We start from the raw sequence: 14,053 nt of genomic DNA on the forward strand, positions 1-14,053 counted from the left end.
GCTGAGACTGGCTGAGAACTAACTTAGTTAGTTGATGTGTCAACATTTATGACCAAGGTCAACATTGGCTGACAAAACAAAAGACTTTCAAACACACAAAAATAATAAGGGAGATTAAAAGATAATGCCCACATGTTGTATCATGGGACTGGCTGAGAACATAGCTGATTTATACACATTTATAATGGCTACCAACACACGGAGAGTGAGTTAGCTATATCGTAGGAGGGTGAAAGATGAGACAATTTCACGATTGTTTTTAATTAGCACAGCCAGGCACAGAACACCACACACACGTTGAAAAAACAAACATTTAAACAAAAACAAAAAACGTTCTGAGATTACTGTTTGTTGGTCATGAAGTTAACATTATTCAAGTGTTTTATTTACCGCCATTAGCCGTTTCATGCTAGGTAGCCACTGCTTCTTCTTGAGGTTGATAAAACCCTGGACATGAGGGGTACCGTTCTCGTCTTTTTCTTTACCAATCACCGCGAAAACCCGGGTCTAAACTCCGGATAGTCGGTTCAAGAGAAGTTCGCTTTAAGGATCGCAACCGTTTTTTCCCCCTGGTAGCCATGTTGCCAGGGATGCTGAGTCACTAGTTACCGGGACGGAGCCACCGATGCTCATGGGTGATCTGACGAATCCGATCTGGGTAACCTATATTAAACCGGTGAAAAAATTCTACCTAGCGGACGGTATCAGCGTTCAGCTTTGAATGCCAAACATTTTGGTTCACTATGAGCAGACGAATAAACAGGAAGTCGAAACATCCCGACTACTAATAAAATTAAAAGTGATAGTTCTAGCTTGTGGTTTGGATAATGTTGATGTTTATGATAAAAAACTTAACGTTGTTCATATAGTAACGACTATATGCCGTTGCAGAGCCAGGGTGAAATTAAAGTAGCTCTTACTCGCCGTTAATGACCTTTTATAGGAAAAGCGTGTGTGGTCTGTAAGACGTCAGTAATTACCTGTACCATGTTGACCATTTGTAAGGCCGGCCTTCTTCAGGATAATCCTAGTTAAGAGATTATTGAGAGAGAAGGAGTGGGTAGATGGAGAGAGAGAGAGAAAGAGGAGAGGTGACGCGAGAGAGACAAGGAAGGACCGCACCATACAGTCTCAGAGATCGGTTTCTGTAAGAGTCCACTACGTGAGATAGATCTGTACTCTCTCTCTACCAGTGTTTCTCTATGGTCATTCCACCGTGGATGGGCACTAACATACAGCTCATTGAGAATCTACTGTTGTAGGGAAGACTCGGAGAGTCCAGCCTCTTCAGACCAGACTTGATGGGAACATACTGTTTGGAAAGAGTGGATGATGGATTACACGGACTGTTAGAACAATTAATCACACAGGTGAGACAGGGAGAGACTCTGAGAAGATGATAGCATACGTGGACTGTCTGTCCACCGAGCCGGTGGTAGGAGGAGGCGTGGGGGCTCAATGCTGGAAGGGGGGCTTCAGCGAGGATGAGGACGAGCTGCTTCCGGCCTGCTCGAAAGATGTTCAAAAGATGCTCTACCTGCAGCCCAAGAGCGAGGGCAGTCTGAGACGTCGGCTGCTCACCTCCAAGATCCACCAGCAACGAGACGGACCGTGGGCGTCCAGGCCACTCGCCCGGGGACAACCGGACAACAATGGCATCCAGGGGCCACTACACAGACAGGACTTCCCCTACCCTGGCCCCAGCCCCCCCGGCCTGGTGCGCCACCATCGAGCAGGCTACTCCTCCAGGGGCTCCCAGCAGCACACGCACGGCCACTGCCTGACCCAGCTACGGAAGACCAGCTACTCTCCCCCCACACCCGACCATCATCCTGGGTACAGCTTCCCCCCACCACCTCTTTCTCCTCCAGGAGCAGCCAGCTACAGTCACACCGGACCTTCAGGATACCCAAACCCTGGACCCCCAGGATATCCAAACTCTGGACTCCAAGGCTACCCTAATCGTGGATCTGCTGGGTACCCCAACTCTAACCCAAGACACTGTAACCCAGCCTACAACACCAACCCCAGCAGCAGCCCTAACCCAGGACACTATAACCCAGCCTACAAAACCAACCCCAGCAGCAACCTTAACCCAGGACACTGTAACCCAGCCTACAAAACCAACCCCAGCAGCAGCCTTAACCCAGGACACTATAACCCAGCCTACAACACCAACCCCAGCAGCAGCCCTAACCCAGGATGCCAAAACACTGCCCAAGGACACAGCAACACTTACCTCAACTCTGGATATCCTTCCCCAAGACTGGGATACGGCCCTCCCTCCCTCCCAGGACCAGGCTACAGCTCTGGGTTTGCTCCCCAGTCCCAGCCCAGCCTCCCCACTCCACCACCAAAGCAGAGAAAGAGGTTCTATAACCTGCTCCGACGGCGCAGCTACAACACCAGCCAGATCCCCTTCTCACACACCCCCCTCTTACACACACCCAAACGTCAAGACTGGAGAGGTAGGCAGCAGTATTCAGTTTTCACTTTTATTTTAGATTCTGTTGTTGTTTTTTTGTTTTGTTTTTTAACACTGGAACGGATGAACTGAACTTCAGGAATATTTTGTGAAATTTCACTGTAAAACGAAAATCTGGTTTCACAGGTGTTACCTGAACAACAAAAACATTGGTTTGCCCCAACTTAGCTCCAACTTGAGAAAACATAGGCAAAAATTCAGTCAACTTAAAATTATGTGTTTGCTCAAATTGTCTCATATTTTCAGTCAAGTAGAAAGGATTTTTTGGGCATCTTACCTATAAAAAAAAGTCTGTGGAACTATTTACACAAACAGTGCTTTTAAAATATATAAAAAAACACTGTTTTCAACTTACATGGCAATGCGTGATTACATTGAGCATGTTGATTTATACAGTAGTTTATATTCAACTTGTCCTCAACTGGGATATGAACTCACAACTTCTTGGCTCACAGCATACCAATCGTCCTGCTACTCTACCATGCCTGTGTCAATGACTAAGATCACTTGTGTTACTTTGCACAGTAAATCTCAGTTCTGTTATTAAAAGCACACTCAAGAAAAACTGTTTTATTTTTCATTGTAACATCAAAACAGAGTAGTATGCTTATACGGAAAAAACTAAATTAAGCAAATTAAATCAACGATGAGAGAATTGTCAGATTAATTTATAATTGACACAGACACATAGCAGGAAGAACTGTGAATGCTGTGAACCAATAGGTTGTGAGTTCAAATCTCAGGTGAAAAGATCTTGAATATAATATTTTAATAATTGCAGAAAGTAGTCAAATATGTAAATTGAAAACATTGTATTTTATAAGTGCTTTATGTGTGTAAATAGCTCCAGAGACTTTTCAAATTTCCAAATGATAATTTCTAGTTGAATTAACATATGACTCAAGTTGAGCAAACACATCATTTTAAATTGAGTGAATTTTTGCCTACGTTTTCTCAAGTGTAAGCTAAGTTCGGGCCAACTATTTTTAGTTCAGGTAACACTTAAAAGTTGAGTAAAACCCCAAAAAGAGGCTGTGGAACCAGTTACTTAATAATGATTCGTTGAAACAAAACAACTAGATTTTTTTTGTTACAGTGTACCTGGTAAGCATTCTTGGAATGGGAGAGTCCAGATTAGCTTTGACCCAGCTCTACCCTGGTTGGCCCTCCCTCTCTCTCTCTTGTCTCTCTCTCTCTCGCTCTCACTCAATTCAATTCAAGGGGCTTTATTGTCATGGGAAACAGATGTTAACGTTGCCAAAGCAAGTGAGCTAGACAATAAACAAAAAGAGATATTAACAATGAAAATAACAGTAAACATTACACTTCCAAAAGAAGAAAGACATTTCAGATGTCATATTATGTCTATATACAGTGTTGTAACAATGTGCAAAACTCTCTCTCTCTCTCTACCATCTCTGTCTCTCTGTCTCTCTCTCTATCTACCATGTCTCTCTCTCTGTACTCTAATATCCAAGGGAGGGGGGGGGTTGTTCTCCCATAGATAGTCTTCTTCTCTCCTTATACTTCCCCTTCCACTTTATATATGTATAAGGAAGGGATATGGCTAATCTAGATTAGCACGGCTACAGAGGGGAGAAGAGGAAGGAGGCAGGGCTGCTTAATCTGGATTAGGATGTAGGATGATGTCACAGAGGTTGATCCTTTACACTCCTCTTTTGGTTGTTTGTATTGAGTATAAAAGGCCAGAAAACATTCATTATTTGTATGTATATGTATATAGTCTAACGTAGTGTGTGTGTGTGTGTCCGGGGATATAAGTGTGTGTGGCTACAGTGCTGAACACATCATGACTCACTGGGACTGGTCTACACACGCACACGCACACACGCACACACACACACACACACACACACACACACACACACACACACACACACACACACACACACACACACACACACACACACACACACACACACACACACACACACACACACACACACACACACACACACACCAGAGCAGTCGTATTCAATCCCTTGTCAGAGGGACCCCAATTTTTTGGACAGAATTTCACAGGAACCTTTTTAATATAAATTAAATTACATATATTTTTTGAATGGTTTGTATATTGTATATACTCTTAATGTTTGGTTCCCCAAAAAACAAAACAACATTTCTTTTGTTATTTTTTAACACTAGGCGACCCCGACTTTCAGTATCACTGCTGCAGAGAGATTAAGTGTTCACAGTCAGTAGTGGGTCCATACGGCGAGAGCGGTAAACATTTCTAATTCTAGGTACGTAGGTTAAGTGACAAACAGGCTTTCGTTTCCAACAGCTACTGTCACTCAGATATACATCGTCTGCTAGCTACTGACCTGTGAGTGTTCTTGGCCAGCCACAGCACAGGCATTTAATGATTCTAGCTAGCAATGCTAATTTCAATGGCTTTCAATAACCATGATGCTACGGATGCTAACTCCTATGGTTCTAATAAACGATGAGGATAGTAATGCTAATTCAAATGGATGTTGATAACGATGGCGCTACAGATTTGTATTTGTATTTGTATTTATTATTAAGGATCCCCATGAGCTGCCGAGGCAGCAGCTACTCTTCCTGGGGTTTATTAAGGATCCCCATGAGCTGCCAAGGCAGCAGCTACTCTTCCTGGGGTTTATTATGGATCCCCATGAGCTGCCGAGGCAGCAGCTACTCTTCCTGGGGTTTATTATGGATCCCCATGAGCTGCCGAGGCAGCAGCTACTCTTCCTGGGGTTTATTATGGATCCACATGAGCTGCCGAGGCAGCAGCTACTCTTCCTGGGGTTTATTATGGATCCACATGAGCTGCCGAGGCAGCAGCTACTCTTCCTGGGGTCCAGCAAAATTAAGTCACTTTATACAATTTTAAAAACATGACAATACAATCACAGATTTCACAACACACTGTGTGCCCTCAGGCCCCTACTCCACCACTACCACATATCTACAGTACTAAATCCATGTGTGTGTGTGTATAATGTGTATGTTATCGTGTGTGTGTGTGTATGTTTGTGTCTGTGCCTGTGTTTGTGTCTCTTCACAGTCCCCGCTGTTCCATAAGGTGTATTTTTATCTGTTTATTTAATGTTTATATTTTAAATCCAATTTTACTGCTTGCATCAGTTACTTGACTTGGAATAGAGTTCCATGTAGGCATGGCTCTATGTCAGCGGTTCCCAAACGTTTTATAGTCCCGTACCCCTTCAAACTTTCAACCTCCAGCTGTACCCCCTCTAGCACCAGGGTCAGCTGTACCCCCTCTAGCACCAGGGTCAACTGTACCCCCTCTAGCACCAGGGTCAGCTGTACCCCCTCTAGCACCAGGGTCAGCTGTCTAGCACCCCCCAGGGTACCCCTCTAGCACCAGGGTCAGCTGTACCCCCTCTAGCACCAGGGTCAGCTGTACCCCCTCTAGCACCAGGGTCAGCTGTACCCCTTCTAGCACCAGGGTCAGCTGTACCCCCTAGCACCAGGGTCAGCTGTACCCCCTCTAGCACCAGGGTCAGCTGTACCCCCTCTAGCACCAGGGTCAGCTGTACCCCTTCTAGCACCAGGGTCAGCTGTACCCCTCTAGCACCAGGGTCAGCTAGCACCAGGGTCAGCCCCCCTCTAGCACCAGGGTCAGCTGTACCCCTAGCACCCCTCTAGCACCAGGGTCAGCTGCTAGCACCAGGGTCAGCCCCCTCTAGCACCAGGGTCAGCTGTACCCCTCTAGCCCCACTAGCACCAGGGTCAGCTGTACCTCCTCTAGCACCAGGGTCAGCTGTACCCCCTCTAGCACCAGGGTCAGCTGTACCCCCTCTAGCACCAGGGTCAACACACTCTCAAATGTTGTTTTTTTTTGCCACATATTTATTAAACATAAAAAAAATGACTTTTTATTACAACCCGGGTCTCTTGGGAAGTGACAAAGAGCTCTTATAGGACCGGGGCATAAATAATAATATAATAATAATCAATCATTTAGCTCTTTATTTTACTATCTTACATATAAAACCTTATTTGTTCATCGAAAATTGTGAATAACTCACCACAGGTTAATGAGAAGGGTGTGCTTGAAAGGATGCACATAACTCTGCAATGTTGGGTTGTATTGGAGAGAGTCTCAGTCTTAAATCATTTTCCACACACATTCTGTGCCTGTATTTACATGCTAGTGAGGGCCGAGAATCCACTCTCACATAGGTACGTGGTTGCAAAGGGCATCAGTGTCTTAACAGAGCACAGCCCAATCCAGAAATCTGCCAGTGGCTTCTGATTAAATTCAATTTGCACAGAACCGCTTTTTGCGATTTCGATGAGGCTCTCTTGTTCAGATACCGGTAAGTGGGCTGGAGGCAGGGCATGAAAGGGATAACGAATCCAGTTGTTTGTGTCATCTGTTTCGGGAAAGTACCTGCGTAATTGCGCACCAAACTCTCTCAGGTGCTTCGCTATATAACATTTGACGTTGCCCGTAAGCTTGAGTTAATTTGCACACAAAAAAATCATACAATGATGGAAAGACCTGTGTGTTTTCCTTGTTAATGTAGACAGAGAAGAGCTACACCTTCTTAATCATAGCCTCAATGTTGTCCCGCACATTGAATATAGTTGCAGAGAGTCCCTGTAATCCTAAATTCAGATCATTCAGGAAAGAAAAAATATCACCAAGTCGTGTGAGAAAGTCATCATCATGCAAGCAGTCAGACAAGTGAAAAACATCACCAAGTTAGGCCAGTCGTGTGAGAAAGTCATCATCATGCAAGCAGTCAGACAAGTGAAAAACATCACCCAGATAGGCCAGTCGTGTTAGAAAGTCATCATCATGCAAGCAGTCAGACATGTAAAAAACATCACCCAGATAGGCCAGTCGTGTGAGAAACTCATCATCATGCAAGCAGTCAGACAAGTGAAAAACATCACCCAGATAGGCCAGTCGTGTGAGAAACTCATCATCATGCAAGCAGTCAGACGAGTGAAAAACATCACCCAGATAGGCCAGTCGTGAGAGAAAGTCATCATCATGCAAGCAGTCAGACAAGTGAAAAACATCACCCAGATAGGCCAGTCGTGTTAGAAAGTCATCATCATGCAAGCAGTCAGACATGTAAAAAACATCACCCAGATAGGCCAGTCGTGTGAGAAAGTCATCATCATGCAAGCAGTCAGACAAGTGAAAAACATCACCCACATAGGCCAGTCGTGTGAGAAACTCATCATCATGCAAGCGGTCAGACAAGTGAAAATTATGGTCAGTAAAGAAAGCTTTAAGCCCCTTCTCTCAATTAAAAAAAATGTGTCAATACTTTGCCCCTTGATCACCAGCGCATGTTGTAAAAGCGTTATATGGTCGCTGCCCATATCATTGCATAGTGCAGTAAATACACAAAGGTTAAGGGGCCTTGCTTTAACAAAGTTAACCATTTTCACTGTAGTGTCCAAAACCTCTTTCAAGCTGTCAGGCATTCCCTTGGCAGCAAGAGCCTCTCGATGGATGCTGCAGTGTACCCAAGTGGCGTCGCGTTACCACTCCACTATGTCTCCCTGCCATGGCTTCTTCGCCATCAGTACATATACCAACATGAGCAGCAGCTACGTTTAGCTACGTACGGACCGTTAGTGGAATTGCTGTGAGAAAGTAACGGTTATTGTGATTGGATGTTCATTATTTAACTAGACTACCTGTATTTGACATTGTGTTGTTATTTCGCTGAACACTAGGTGGTTGAATTGTATTTTTTTGGTAGTGAAACGATGCTACTCAGGAAAGAAAAATGTGTAGCCCCGTTGGAAAATATAAATTTGACTGTTTGAAAATGTGGAGAAAAAAAAATGTGTAGGCGTGTGTAATGCTCCGGGTGTCGTGGGTGTGGAGTCAAATACAGGAGACAGAGAGTTCAATGCTGTGCGTCTTTTAATAGCACCAACGCACCACAGGGTGCTCACAAAAGTACGTTCCCAAACACAGGGAATCAAAATGTACAATGGAAAAAATCACGACCAGGCACTAACACGTACCTCTACAACAGAGCCGAAGGTTACATTGAAATAATCCCGCACAACAACCAGGCGGGCCGGCTAAACTAATAAACTAATTAAACATACACAGGTGCTACCACTAAACATACAAGGAGGGGGAGGAAAAACAATCAGTGGCAGCTAATAGGCCGGTGACGACGACCGCCGAGCGCCACCCGCCCGGGAAGGGGAAACACCCTCGGTCGGACTCGTGACAGCGTGCTGAAAGTCTGTTGTCAATTTGTTTGCTGTGAAATAGCATTGTATCTAGTAGAGGTCGACGGATTAATCGGAATGGCCGATTAATTAGGGCCGATTTTTATTTTTATTTATCCTTTACTTAACCAGGCAAGTCAGTTAACAACACATTCTTATTTTCAATGACGGCCTAGGAACGGTGGGTTAACTGCCTTGTTCAGGGGCAGAATGACAGATTTTTACCTTGTCAGCTCGGGGATTCAATCTTGCAACCTTACAGTTAACTAGTCCAACGCTCTAACCACCTGATTACATTGCACTCCACCAGGAGCCTGTCTGTTGTGTGAATGCAGTAAGAAGCCAAGGTAAATTGCTAGCTAGCATTAAACTTGTAAAAAACAATCAATCAATCATAATCACTAGTTAACTACACATGGTCGATGATATTACTAGTTCATCTAGCGTGTCCTGCGTTGCATATAATCGATGAGGTGCGTATTCGCGAAAAAGGACTGTCGTTGCTCCAACGTGTACCTAACCATAAACATCAATGCCTTTCTTAAAATGAATACACAGAAGTATCTATTTTTAAACCTGCATATTTAGCTAAAGGAAATCCAGGTTAGCAGGAAATATTAACCAGGTGAAATTGTGTCACTTCTCTTGCGTTCATTGCACGCAGAGTCAGGGTATATGCAACAGTTTGGGCCGCCTAACTTGGCAGAATTTTACGTAATTATGACATAACATTGAAGGTTGTGCAATGTAACACGAATATTTAGACTTATGGATGCCACCCGTTAGATAAAGTATTTCCGTCTTTCACTGAAAGAATAAAAGTCTTGTTTTCGAGATGATAGTTTCCGGATTCGATCATATTAATGACCTAAGGCTCATATTTCTGTGTGTTATTATGTTATAACTAAGATAGGCAGAATATGAATGTTATCTGTTATAAGCAAGGTATTGACTTCATGGACCTATGGCACTCCTATGGCACTAATAATGATGATGCTACTGATGCTAACTTCTTTGACACTAATAATGATGATGCTACTGATGCTAACTCCTATGGCACTAATAATGATGATGTTTCTGGTGCTAACTCCTATGACACCAATAATGATGATTCTGCTGATGCTAACTCCTATGGCACTAATAATAAGGATGCTAATGATGCTAACTCCTATGGCACTAATAATGAGGATGCTACAGATGTTAACTCCTATGGCACTAACAATGAGGATGCTAATGATGCTAACTCCTATGGCACTAACAATGAGGATGCTAATGATGCTAACTCCTATGGCACTAATAATGAGGATGCTAATGATGCTAACTCCCATGGCACTAATAATGATGATGCTAATGATGCTAACTCCTACGGCACTAATAATGATGAGCTACTGATGCTAACTCCTATGGCACTAACAATGAGGATGCTAATGATGCTAACTAATGGCACTAATAATGATGATGCCACTGATGCTAACACCTATGGCACTAATATAAGGATGCTAATGATGCTAACTCCTATGGCACTAACAATGAGGATGCTAATGATGCTAACTCCTATGGCACTAATAATGAGGATGCTAATGATGCTAACTCCCATGGCACTAATAATGATGATGCTAATGATGCTAACTCCTACGGCACTAATAATGATGAGACCACTGATGCTAACTCCTATGGCACTAACAATGATGATGCTACTGATGCTAGTAATGAAGATGATATTAATGCTACCGTTTTTGTCTTCATTGATGTCGCTACTAGTGATAAAGCTACTGATAACTACACTGTCATAATATAACATTTTATTGTAGATTATTTCATGCGTGACATTTCTGCAGTTTCTGTAATAAAAATGACATTAGCCTCGTCACAGTCAGTGAACATATTTATAACATGACTAAATGATACTAGCCTGTCCCAGTAAATTAACATATTTATAACATGACTAAATGATACTAGCCTGTCCCAGTAAATTAACATATTTATAACATGATTAAATGATACTAGCCTTGTCCCAGTCAGTGAACATATTTATAACATGACTAAATGATACTAGCCTGTCCCAGTAAATTAACATATTTATAACATGACTAAATGATACTAGCCTGTCCCAGTAAATTAACATATTTATAACATGATTAAATGATACTAGCCTGTCCCAGTAAATTAACATATTTATAACATGACTAAATGATACTAGCCTGTCCCAGTAAATTAACATATTTATAACATGATTAAATGATACTAGCCTTGTCCCAGTCAGTGAACATATTTATAACATGACTAAAACTGGTGTCCTAGTTACACTACTGTAACTGGCACAAGCTTGGCTGGAGGTGTGTGTCTGTGCGGGTGTGTGTGCATGTGCATGTGCGTGTGCGTGTGTGTATAATGCAGTATCTTAGGATGACCTTGATCACTGGAGCTCTACACACAAAACAAACAAAAAAACATACTGGACTCCTGCCAACACTCTGCAGTGTGTGTGTGTGTACACATACATGTGCTTCCGAACATGTGTGTTTGTGTGTGTGTGCGTGCGTGCGTGTGTGCGTGTGTGTGTGTGTGTGTGTGTGTGTGGTCTGAGCAGAACCAAAAAGGTTTCTTTCTTCACCACTTGCCAGATGTCCCTACCAGGACTGTTACTGTGGCAGATTCAGATCTGTCTCTATCTGCTCTGCTCTGTGTGTGTGTGTGTGTGTGTGTGTGTGTGTGTGTGTGTGTGTGTGTGTGTGTGTGTGTGTGTGTGTGTGTGTGTGTGTGTGTGTTTGGGGTGCAGGGCAGGTGGGTGCGGAATGGGTGGGTGGGGGGGGTTTGGCATGGTCTCTATGGTGATGAGACAAGCTGCCGGTTTGGATGAAACATCCATCACTGGGAGGGATGGGCATTGTGGAGTTTCACTATTATGGGTGCGGAGAGGGAGGTAGAATGGGTGGGGAGAGGGAGGGTAGAATGGGTGGTGGGGGGGTAGAATGGGTGGGGAGAGGGAGGATAGAATGGGTGGGGGAGAGGGGGTAGAATGGGTGGGGAGAGGGAGGATAGAATGGGTGGGAGAGAGAGGGGTAGAATGGGTGGGGAGAGGGAGGATAGAATGGGTGGGGAGAGGGAGAGGGAGGGTAGAATGGGTGGTAAGAGGAAGGGTAGAATGGGTGGGGAGAGGGAGGATAGAATGGGTGGGGAGAGGGAGGGTAGAATGGGTGGGGAGAGGAGGGGGTAGAATGGGTGGGGAGAGGGAGGATAGAATGGGTGGGGGGTGAGGGAGAGGGAGAGGGAGGGTAGAATGGGTGGTGAGAGGAAGGGCAGAATGGGTGGGGAGAGGGAGGTAGAATGGGTGGGGAGAGGGTGAGGGAGGGTAGAATGGGTGGTGAGAGGGAGGGTAGAATGGGTGGGGAGAGGGAGGGTAGAATGGGTGGTGAGAGGGAGGGTAGAATGGGTGGGGAGAGTGGGTGGGGAGAGGGAGGGTAGAATGGGTGGTGAGAGGGAGGGTAGAATGGGTGGGGAGAGGGAGAGGGAGGGTAGAATGGGTGGTGAGAGGGAGGGTAGAATGGGTGGTGAGAGGGAGGGTAGAATGGGAGGGAGGGAGGGGAGAGGGAGGGTAGAATGGGTGGGGAGAGGGAGGGTAGAATGGGTGGGGAGAGGGAGGGTAGAATGGGTGGGGAGAGGAAGGGTAGAAGGGGTGGGGAGAGGAAGGGTAGAATGGGTGGGGAAAGGAAAAGGAAGGCAGGGGAAAGGAGTTGGGGGAGAAGAGAGGGAGAAGGAAGGGTAGAATGGGTGGGGAGAGGAAGGGTAGAATGGGTGGGGAGAGGGAGGGTAGAATGGGTGGGGAGAGGGAGGGTAGAATGGGTGGGGAGAGGGAGGGTAGAATGGGTGGGGAGAGCGAGGGTAGAGTGGGTGGGGAGAGGAAGGGTAGAGTGGGTGGGGAGAGGAAGGGTAGAATGGGTGGGGAGAGGAAGGGGGCAGAATGGGTGGGGAGAGGAGGGTAGAAGTGGGTGGGGAGAGGGAGGGTAGAGTGGGTGGGGAGAGGGAGGGCAGAATGGGTGGGGGGAGGTGAGGGTAGAATGGGTGGGGGGGAGAGGGAGATGGGGAGGGTAGAGTGGGTGGGGGAGAGGGAGGGCAGAATGGGTGGGGAGAGCGAGGGTAGAGTGGGTGGGGAGAGGGAGGGTAGTGTGGGTGGGGAGAGGAAGGGTAGAATGGGTGGGGAGAGGGGGCAGAATGGGTGGGGAGAGGGCAGAATGGGTGGGGAGAGCGAGGGTAGAGTGGGTGGGGAGAGGGAGGGTAGAGTGGGTGGGGAGAGGGAGGATAGAATGGGTGGGGAGAGGAGGGTAGAATGGGTGGGGAGAGGAGGTAGAGTGGGTGGGGAGAGGGAGGGTAGAGTGGGTGGGGAGAGGGAGGGTAGAGTGGGTGGGGAGAGGGAGGGATAGAATGGGTGGGGAGAGGAAGGGTAGAATGGGTGGGGAGAGGAGGGTAGAGTGGGTGGGGAGAGGGAGGGTAGAGTGGGTGGGGAGAGGGAGGGTAGAATGGGTGGGGAGAGGGAGGGTAGAATGGGTGGGGAGAGGGAGGGCAGAATGGGTGGGGGAGCGAGGGTAGAGTGGGTGGGGAGAGGAAGGGTAGAATGGGTGGGGAGAGGGAGGGTAGAATGGGTGGGGGAGGAAGGGTAGAATGGGTGGGGAGAGGGAGGGTAGAATGGGTGGGGAGAGAGGGAGGGTAGAATGGGTGGGGAGAGGAAGGGTAGAATGGGTGGGGAGAGGGAGGATAGAATGGGTGGGGAGAGGGAGAGGGAGGGTAGAATGGGGGGGGAGAGGGAGAGGGAGGGTAGAATGGGTGGGGAGAGGGAGGGTAGAATGAGTGGGGAGAGGGAGAGGGAGGGCAGAATGGGTGGGGAGAGGGAGAAGGAGAGGGAGGGTAGAATGGGTGGGGAGAGGGAGGGTAGAATGTGGGTGGGGAGATGGGAGAGGGAGGATAGAATGGGTGGGGAGGAGGGAGAATGGAGGGTAGAATGGGTGGGGAGAGGAGGGTAGAATGGGTGGGAGAGGGAGGGTAGAATGGGTGGGGAGAGGGAGGGTAGAATGGGTGGGGAGAGGAAGGGTAGAATGGGTGGGGAGAGGAAGAGCAGAATGGGTGGGGAGAGCGAGGGTAGAGTGGGTGGGGAGAGGGAGGGCAGAATGGGTGGGGGAGGAGGGTAGAGTGGGTGGGGAGAGGGAGGGTAGAGTGGGTGGGGAGAGGGAGTGCAGAATGGGTGGGGAGAGCGAGGGTAGACTGGGTGGGGAGAGGGAGGGTAGAGTGGGTGGGGAGAGGAAGGGTAGAATGGGTGGGGAGAGGGAGGGCAGAATGGGTGGGGAG

The 14,053-nt window shown here is 46.7% G+C and overlaps 1 protein-coding gene across 1 annotated transcript in view; it reads left to right on the forward strand.

The window, feature by feature from the left end:
• The first annotated feature begins 1,086 nt into the window (after positions 1-1,086).
• The window catches only part of LOC112239530 (NHS-like protein 1), a 57,325-nt gene continuing 44,358 nt past the window's right edge, over positions 1,087-14,053 (forward strand). The window contains exon 1 of the mRNA XM_042326235.1: positions 1,087-2,468. Coding sequence (XP_042182169.1) covers positions 1,397-2,468 — 1,072 coding nt within the window. The 5' untranslated portion in view covers positions 1,087-1,396. The remainder of the gene's footprint in view (positions 2,469-14,053) is intronic.

The sequence above is a fragment of the Oncorhynchus tshawytscha genome, linkage group LG08 (genome assembly GCF_018296145.1).
Source record: "Oncorhynchus tshawytscha isolate Ot180627B linkage group LG08, Otsh_v2.0, whole genome shotgun sequence".
NCBI lineage: Eukaryota > Metazoa > Chordata > Actinopteri > Salmoniformes > Salmonidae > Oncorhynchus > Oncorhynchus tshawytscha.